Source organism: Protomyctophum bolini, assembly GCF_963924005.1.
Source record: "Protomyctophum bolini genome assembly, chromosome: 17".
In the NCBI taxonomy this organism is placed as follows: Eukaryota; Metazoa; Chordata; class Actinopteri; order Myctophiformes; family Myctophidae; genus Protomyctophum; species Protomyctophum bolini.
In genome coordinates, this window is record NC_137878.1 from 42,750,466 (window position 1) to 42,760,465 (window position 10,000).

At 45.3% G+C, this 10,000-nt stretch overlaps 1 protein-coding gene across 1 annotated transcript in view; it reads left to right on the forward strand.

The window, feature by feature from the left end:
* Nucleotides 1-2,021: 2,021 nt before the first annotated feature.
* Nucleotides 2,022-10,000, forward strand: part of LOC308331798 (retinoic acid receptor beta-like) — a gene marked incomplete at both ends in the record, with an annotated part of 35,095 nt that continues 27,116 nt past the window's right edge. The window contains 2 exons of the mRNA XM_080787291.1: nt 2,022-2,316; nt 6,483-6,631. Of these exons, the coding sequence (XP_080643417.1) occupies nt 2,022-2,316; nt 6,483-6,631 (444 nt within the window). The remainder of the gene's footprint in view (nt 2,317-6,482; nt 6,632-10,000) is intronic.

Below are 10,000 nucleotides of genomic sequence, written 5' to 3' on the forward strand. Positions count from 1 at the left end.
CTTTTCTTCTCTCTGTAAAAGCTGCATAGCGGAGCCCGTCCGTGTGTGTGTGTGTGTGTGTGTGTGTGTGTGTGTGTGTGTGTGTGTGTGTGTGTGTGTGTGTGTGTGTGTGTGTGTGTGTGTGTGTGTGTGTGTGTGTGTGTGTGTGTGTGTGTGTGTGTGTGTGTGTGTGTGTGTGTGTGTACGCTGCCTGCGTGTGTATGTGCGCTGTGCTCGCTGGGTGTGTGTGTGTGTGTGTGTGTGTGTGTGTGGTGTGTGTGTGTGTGCACGCTGCGTGCTTCAGTGCGTGCGTGTGTATGTGCGCTGTGCTCGCTGGGTGTGTGTGTGTAGATATGTGCATGTCAGACCGCGTTTGGGTCATTTGAAGGTTAGCTCTCTCTCTCTCTCTCTCTCTCTCTCTCTCTCTCTCTCTCTCTCTCTCTCTCTCTCTCTCTCTCTGGTTCACATAAAGTTCATTCGCATATATTAGGACATTCAATCTTTTTTTCATTGCGTTCTGCTTTCTGTCGAGGAGAGGAGAGGAGAGCAGTCCATTTATACTGGAGAGGAGAGGAGAGGAGAGGAGAGGAGAGCAGTCCATTTATACTGGAGAGGAGAGGAGAGCAATCCATTTATACTGAGAGGAGAGGAGAGGAGAGGAGAGCAATCCATTTATACTGGAGAGGAGAGGAGAGCAATCCATTTATACTGGAGAGGAGAGGAGAGGAGAGGAGAGCAATCCATTTATACTGGAGAGGAGAGGAGAGGAGAGCAATCCATTTATACTGGGAGAGGAGAGCAGTCCATTTATACTGGAGAGGAGAGGAGAGCAATCCATTTATACTGGAGAGGAGAGGAGAGGAGAGGAGAGGAGCGGAGAGGAGAGGAGAGGAGAGGAGAGCATTCCATTTATACTGGAGAGGAGAGCAATCCATTTATACTGGAGAGGAGAGGAGAGGAGAGGAGAGGAGTCGAGTCGAACCAAATGGACCACGTCTGCTGTCTGTCCTGGGACCTAACAGGCGACACGCACGCGCGCGCACACACACACACACACACACACACACACACACACACACACACAGAACAGTCTGCGAAACGCATCGGATTATGGAGACGTTCCTCTGCCTCCTTCTTTACGCGCGGCGGTGACTGACGCTGGACCGCACGTCTGTGTGTGTGTGTGTGTGTCTGTGTGTGTGTGTGTCGGTGTGTGTGTGTGTCGGTGTGTCTACGTGTTGGCGAGGAGAGGAAGAGAGAGAGAGAATAAAGACACAATAATAATAACAACAGCTTCAGGATCAGTTTCAGTTTCAGACTCTTGTCTGATCCTGACGTCTCGTTGGTGGAGACTCTGTTTTACAGGACCTTAAAACCACTACAGACCACATGTTGACGGAATCTACCTCACATTAAGACTTCTACAGACCAGAGGATTTATTAAGACTTCTACAGACCAGACAGGATTTATTAAGACTTCTACAGACCAGACAGGATTTATTAAGACTTCTACAGACCAGACAGGATTTATTAAGACTTCTACAGACCAGAGGATTTTAAAACGAAGATCACAGGACATCAGGACACAGAGCAGAGTTGATCACAGGACATCACACAGAGCAGAGTTGATCACAGGACATCAGGACACAGAGCAGAGTTGATGTCCAACAGCATCTAATACCTTTTTTTAAAACAACTACAGATTCACAGAGAGAGAGAGAGAGAGTTGGATGCAGTTGTCCTGATGTGTGCGTGACTACAGACGGACAGACGGACGGACACGTGGACATTTAGATCACACACACAGAAGGAGGACACCGTTGTCCTGAAGTGTGTGTGAGCGCAGACAGACAGACATCCTGTTAAACATCTTGCTGTGGAGAAGGATGCCGTGGTCCTGATGAGCGCTGCCGTGTCTCTCAATTCATTTGAACAAGCGTTTGCAGAGAGGACGAGTTAACTTCAGAGACACTCATCCTGTTCCACTGGAAGACAGACCGACAGACAGACAGACAGACAGACAGACAGGCGTCTTAGGGGACATGTTTGACCACATGGACAGCTCCGTCCTGACCGTCAGCCCCATGAGGACGAAGGGACAGATGTTGGACTTCTACGCGTCCGGCCCGTCCTCCTGCATGTTGCAGGAGAAAGCTCTCAACTCCTGCATGTTGCAGGAGAAAGCTCTCAACTCCTGCATGTTGCAGGAGAAAGCTCTCAACTCCTGCATGTTGCAGGAGAAAGCTCTCAACTCCTGCATGTTGCAGGAGAAAGCTCTCAAAGCCTGTTTCAGAGACTGGAGTCAGCAGCAGCATAGACGACGGAGCACAGCGCACTGTACGTTATGAATTATATCATATATATACCACTGTATGTTACTATTTATTACATCTATAGTATACAGGCAGTGATGTAAATATAGGTTTACATGAGTCCCAGGATGCAGGGATGTCTTTTTAGAAATGAGTCCCATGATGCAGGGATGGTCTTTTTAGAAATGAGTCCCAGGATGCAGGGATGGTCTTTTTAGAAATGAGTACCAGGATGTAGGGATGGTCTTTTTAGAAATGAGTCCCAGGGTGCAGGGATGGTCTTTTTAGAAATGAGTCCCAGGATGCAGGGATGGTCTTTTAGAGATGAGTCCCAGGATGCAGGGATGGTCTTTTTAGAAATGAGTCCCAGGGTGCAGGGATGGTCTTTTTAGAAATGAGTCCCAGGGTGCAGGGATGGTCTTTTTTAGAAATGAGTCCCAGGATGCAGGGATGGTCTTTTTAGAAATGAGTCCCAGGATGCAGGGATGGTCTTTTAGAGATGAGTCTGAAATTAGAAATGAGTCCCAGGATGCAGGGATGGTCTTTTAGAGATGAGTCCCAGGATGCAGGATGGTCTTTTTAGAGATGAGTCCCAGGATGCAGAGATGGTCTTTTTTAGAAATGAGTCCCAGGGTGCAGGGATGGTCTTTTTTAGAAATGAGTCCCAGGATGCAGGGATGGTCTTTTTAGAAATGAGTCCCAGGATGCAGGGATGGTCTTTTAGAGATGAGTCCCAGGATGCAGGGATGGTCTTTTTAGAAATGAGTCCCAGGATGCAGGGATGGTCTTTTAGAGATGAGTCCCAGGATGCAGGGATGGTCTTTTTAGAAATGAGTCCCAGGATGCAGGGATGGTCTTTTTAGAGATGAGTCCCAGGATGCAGGGATGGTCTTTATAGAGATGAGTCCCAGGATGCAGGGATGGTCTTTTAGAGATGAGTCCCAGGATGCAGGGATGGTCTTTTAGAGATGAGTCCCATGATGCAGGGATGGTCTTTTTAGAAATGAGTCCCAGGATGCAGGGATGGTCTTTTTTAGAGATGAGTCCCAGGATGCAGGGATGGTCTTTTTAGAAATGAGTCCCAGGATGCAGGGATGGTCTTTTTTAGAGATGAGTCCCAGGATGCAGGGATGGTCTTTTTAGAAATGAGTCCCAGGATGCAGGGATGGTCTTTTAGAAATGAGTCCCAGGATGCAGGGATGGTCTTTTTAGAAATGAGTCCCAGGATGCAGGGATGGTCTTTTTTAGAGATGAGTCCCAGGATGCAGGGATGGTCTTTTTAGAAATGTGTCCCAGGATGCAGGGATGGTCTTTTTTAGAGATGAGTCCCAGGATGCAGGGATGGTCTTTTTAGAAATGAGTCCCAGGATGCAGGGATGGTCTTTTAGAAATGAGTCCCAGGATGCAGTGATGGTCTTTTTTAGAAATGAGTCCCAGGATGCAGGGATGGTCTTTTAGAGATGAGTCCCAGGATGCAGGGATGGTCTTTTAGAGATGAGTCCCAGGATGCAGGTATGGTCTTTTTAGAAATGAGTCCCAGGATGCAGGGATGGTCTTTTTAGAAATGAGTCCCAGCGACATTTTATGAGTCCCACTTCAACCACGTTAGGAGTCATATTTTTGCCAGTTTTACAAATTGCTCTCCCATTTCATTTTATATGGTTATAATGTGGTTATATTATGAAATGATTATTATAACTAAAGCTAGCAAAATAAACTAGAATAAAAAACAGTACAGTAGTACAGTAGTGCATCCCGTGGATGCAGAGGTCGTTTTGCGTCCCTTTGACTATAAACTGAGTTTTGGGATGCAACATGCACCCTATTTTAATCTCTGATACAGTATATGTATACAGGAGCACCACACACTGTACATAGTATATATATATATAACTGTCGTATAATTTATATATATATATATATATATATATATATATATATATATATAAATTATACGACAGTTACCCTTAAAACTAAGAAAATCGTTGAAATCAGGTTTTTTTAAAGGGGAATTTCTTCCTAAACCTTAAGTAAGTGGATAATATCTATATAGACCCAACAAATACATTAATTAAAAAACAAATAAAGATATAGGGCGCTGGTCCTTTAAGAAAAGCGTAGGAGGGGTCTAACGCCAGCACACGTAGACCAGGAAGAGGTCAGCAGCAACACTTCATGGACTAACCTGTCACGTCATCTAGATCAGATGTAAACCTGTTCACATCATCTAGATCAGATGTAAACCTGTTCACATCATCTAGATCAGATGTAAACCTGTTCACATCATCTAGATCAGATGTAAACCTGTTCACATCATCTAGATCAGATGTAAACCTGTTCACATCATCTAGATCAGATGTAAACCTGTTCACATCATCTAGATCAGATGTAAACCTGTCACATCATCTAGATCAGATGTAAACCTGTCACATCATCTAGATCAGATGTAAACCTGTCACATCATCTAGATCAGATGTAAACCTGTTCACATCATCTAGATCAGATGTAAACCTGTTCACATCATCTAGATCAGATGTAAACCTGTTCACATCATCTAGATCAGATGTAAACCTGTCACATCATCTAGATCAGATGTAAACCTGTCACATCATCTAGATCAGATGTAAACCTGTTCACATCATCTAGATCAGATGTAAACCTGTTCACATCATCTAGATCAGATGTAAACGTGCCGGTCCGGGGATACGAACTAGCGACGGTTCTGGAGTTACGTGGATTACAGTGCCCATGTGGACCACCAGGGGTCCTTGAGGGGGTTCCAGGTGTACTGTACAGAATAATGTAATATTATATATATATATATATATATATATATATATATATATATATATATCATCATACTATATAATAATCATCTCTGTGTGTCTGTCAGAAACACTGCCGTAGCTCCTCACTGCCTGCACCAATCACTCCCACTTTTCACACAGGCATTGACCATAATAATATGGAGGTCTTAAGAAGCCCTTTTTTCCAATTTAACTAATTATAAATTAATAGTGTTATTAGTGAATTAAAAAAGCGAAAACGCACCCAGGGCACAGTACCCCCCGCGGCCACAAGGGGGGGTACTGCGCCTGTCTCACAATGGGTAAGGGCTAGTATACCGGTATATAAATCTACTGTACAGAATAATGTAATATTTTATATATATATATATAAATCTACTGTACAGAATAATGTAATATTTTTACAAGCAGAGATTGTGTGTGTATATATTCGTCCCCTTATCGTTCACTACACTCACCCCACGCAGCTATACTAATTAATTACAGCTCTATTCTCTTTTTAAGGGCTTTTTAAGCTCTCTCTCTATCTCTATATCTCTCTCTATCTCTCTCTATCTCTCCCTATCTCTCTCTCTCTCTCTCTGATAGGAACATGAAAGCTCATTACAGCTTCCCGTTAACTCGGCCCACTCACTGAGCTAATTTCGCCCGCATGTGAAATTAAAGGCGGGATAATGGGGGGGGGGTGAATACAAGCTATGTTACGACAGTGAGAATGAAAGGGAATGGCTGTCGCATGGGTGGGGGTAAATGGCTGTCGCATGTCAGGACGCTTTGATAGCCATGATTAGTACAGCCATTTGGCTTGCTCAAAGACCGCCGAGTAAATATTGGTACACGGGAAGTGTAGTTGTTTATTTGGTCTTGTTTCTAAAGTGTAGTTGTTTATTTGGTCTTGTTTCTAAAGTGTAGTTGTTTATTTGGTCTTGTTTCTAAAGTGTAGTTGTTTATTTGGTCTTGTTTCTAAAGTGTAGTTGTTTATTTGGTCTTGTTTCTAAAGTGTGGTTGTTTATTTGGTCTTGTTTCTAAAGTGTGGTTGTTTATTTGGTCTTGTTTCTAAAGTGTAGTTGTTTATTTGGTCTTGTTTCTAAAGTGTGGTTGTTTATTTGGTCTTGTTTCTAAAGTGTGGTTGTTTATTTGGTCTTGTTTCTAAAGTGTGGTTGTTTATTTGGTCTTGTTTCTAAAGTGTGGTTGTTTATTTGGTCTTGTTTCTAAAGTGTAGTTGTTTATTTGGTCTTGTTTCTAAAGTGTAGTTGTTTATTTGGTCTATTTGGTCACGGACACTGACCATGCCTATAATGTTCTCTCTCTCTCTCTCTCTCTCTCTCTCTCTCTCTCTCTCTCTCTCTCTCTCTCTCTCTCTCTCTCTCCCTCTCTCTCTCAGCCATAGAGACCCAGAGCAGCAGTTCAGAGGAGCTGGTCCCCAGCCCCCCCTCCCCCCTGCCCACCCCGCGGATCTACAAGCCCTGCTTCGTCTGTCAGGACAAGTCCTCTGGATATCACTACGGAGTCAGTGCCTGTGAGGGGTGTAAGGTAACTACAGTAACTACCTATACGGATAACTAACTACCGAACTACCTTTACTAAACTCACCCCACACAGCTACTGCTGTTGTCCTGCGACGTCCCCTTATCGTTCACTAAACTCACCCCACACACACACAGCTACTGCTGTTGCCCTGAGACGTCCCCTTATATAAGTTCACTAAACTCACCCCACACACACACAGCTACTGCTGTTGTCCTGAGACGTCCCCTTATCGTTCACTAAACTCACCCCACACACACACAGCTACTGTTCACGTTGAGTGAGCACTCTGTCGCTTTTTGTTGTCATATTTGCAGTGGTGGAAAGTAACTAAGTACTTTTTACTTAAGTACTGTACTTAAGTACAACTACTATTTTTACTTTACTTGAGTATTTCCAATTTCCAGTACTTTTACTACACAGCTCTGTAGCAGCAGAGGTGAACGCTGTAGCACAGCTAGAGGTGAACTTGCTTTTTAAGCAGCTGGCAAAAAAAAACGCTAAGCTTGAAACAGGTGCCCCGCGGGACACTGGCCATGGGAGAACAGGTGTTCAGGTTGGCAGGTGTAACCCCCCCCCCCTCCCCCCCACACACACACAGAGCCCCCCCCCCAGGGACCCCCCCCCCCCCAGGGCGGTCCCTGTGTGCATGTTATCAGCTCTCCTGCTCTCACGTTCTGGAAGGAGGACAAAGACCGCTCTGTGAGTGCTAGAGCCAAGGTCTGTGTTCCGTAACACACACGAACGCACGCACGCACGCACGCACGCACGCACGCACGCACGCACGCATGGCCTCTCCTCTCCTCCTGTGTTTCTGAAACTCAAACCTCCGCTGCACCTGTCCTGTCCTGTCCTGTCCTGTCCTGTCCTGTCCTGTCCTGTCCTGTCCTGTCCTGTCCTGTCCTGTCCTGTGGCACCGGGGTTGGTTTCGTTGGCTAAAACTACCTTTTTTCTTTTCTGCATAAAATGTCCGACAGGCATTAGTTCCAACACCCTAAACCCTGCCCCCTATAGAGCGTTGCAGTGCCGCCCCCTACCACCAGGGCCCAGGAAATGATTCCCCGTTCGTTTTCCTCACAGACATTTAGAAATGATTCCCTGTTCGTTTTCCTCACAGACATTTAGAAATGATTCCCTGTTCGTTTTCCTCACAGACATTTAGAAATGATTCCCTGTTCGTTTTCCTCTCAGACATTTAGAAATGATTCCCTGTTCGTTTTCCTCACAGACATTTAGAAATGATTCCCTGTTCGTTTTCCTCACAGACATTTAGAAATGATTCCCTGTTCGTTTTCCTCACAGACATTTAGAAATGATTCCCTGTTCGTTTTCCTCACAGACATTTAGAAATGATTCCCTGTTCGTTTTCCTCACAGACATTTAGAAATGATTCCCTGTTCGTTTTCCTCACAGACATTTAGAAATGATTCCCTGTTCGTTTTCCTCACAGACATTTAGAAATGATTCCCTGATCGTTTTCCTCACTGACATTTAGAAATGATTCCCTGTTCGTTTTCCTGACATTTAGAAATGATTCCCTGTTCGTTTTCCTCACAGACATTTAGAAATGATTCCCTGTTCGTTTTCCTCACAGACATTTAGAAATGATTCCCTGTTCGTTTTCCTGACATTTAGAAATGATTCCCTGTTCGTTTTCCTGACATTTAGAAATGATTCCCTGTTCGTTTTCCTCACAGACATTTAGAAATGATTCCCTGATCGTTTTCCTCACAGACATTTAGAAATGATTCCCTGTTCGTTTTCCTCACAGACATTTAGAAATGATTCCCTGTTCGTTTTCCTCACAGACATTTAGAAATGATTCCCTGTTCGTTTTCCTCATACAAAGCCAACTCCAGTTGTGAGAAATCATGTATAAACACAATGTTTAGTTAGTTTAAGTTAGTTAGTTTTATGGATAAGGGGTTTAGTTTTATGGATAAGGGGTTTTATCAGTGACGAACATGGAGCCCCAAATGTGTTCAGAATTCAGATACGATCGCTGGTCTTTAAGGTGCTTGTACTGACCCCCCCCCCCCCTCCCTCCCTCCCTCCCCCCCCCCCTCCCTCCCTCCCTCCCTCCCTCCCCCCCTCCCTCCCTCCCTCCCCCCCTCCCTCCCCCCCCCCTCCCTCCCTCCCTCCCTCCCACACTACTGACTCCTCAGTGAACTCCAGGTGTAACTAATACCCCCCCGCCCCAACACACACACACACACACACACACACACACACACACACACACCCTCCTCTCCGGATCCCCCCGGAGTCTCTGGTGTCTTCTCTACTTTCCACACCGCTGATCCTCTCCTCTCCTCTCCTCTCCTCTCCTCTCCTCTCCTCTCCTCTCCTCTCCTCTCCGGGGAGGTGGACTCACACACACACACACACACACACACACACACACACATACATACAGATAAGGTTTTAGGTTTTTGACTAAATTATTAATTGGCGGCACTTTCGTTTTTTAATCTGTAAATGAGACGGCCCGTGTGTGTGTGTGTGTGTGTGGGGGCGGTGTGTGTGTGTGTGTGTGTGTGTGTGTGTGTGTGGGCGGGGGGGGTGTGTGTGTGTTTGTGTGGGCGGGGGGGCTGTGTGTGTGTGTGTGGGCGGGGGGCGGTGTGTGTGTGTGTGTGGGCGGGGGGCAGGGGCGGATTTACCGTTGGGCTAGGGTGGGCTGAAGCCCGGGGGCCCACAGCTAGGGGGGGCCCCGAAAAAAATTAAAGAAAAAAAAATATATAATATTATAATCTTTTTTTTTATTTTTTTATAAAATTGTAAAGTATTGAAATCCAATTCAAGTGAAATGTGTGAAACTTTATTTCTATTTACTTTACAGTTTATTTAGATTACACAGGCGAGGAGACAGACAGGTCTCCTCCCCTCCCTTTTTGACTCTTTGATTTCCTCTCCTCTCCTCTTGTGTATGACTGCGCCCGTGCGCCGTATGCGCGGCGACTCCGGCGAGTTCTGGAGGTGGAGAGTCTGGAGACAGCAGAGCAGGCAGCAGTTCAGTCCGTGTTAATGAAACCCCAAGAACCAGATAAGATCGCGTTGCGCCTTGGACCCGTGCGTTGGTGGGACATTTAGATTTAAAAGGCGAACGGATGGAAGTGTGGATAAAAAACAACAACGAGAGGGGAACTAACGTTAGCCACTTAGCCTCGTATTAGCTGGTTAGCTAACGTGGTTATCACTACAGCACAACAAGCCTCCAGTCCGGTGTAGCATACTTGTGAATGAAACGACACGTGGAAACTAACATTAATCTCTAGCGGTCTAGTCCCATATGGAACCTCTCTGTAATTCTCCAATCTGTTAATACATCTTTCTTCAATCAATCAATCCCTCTGCTATGTAGAGATACTGTATATA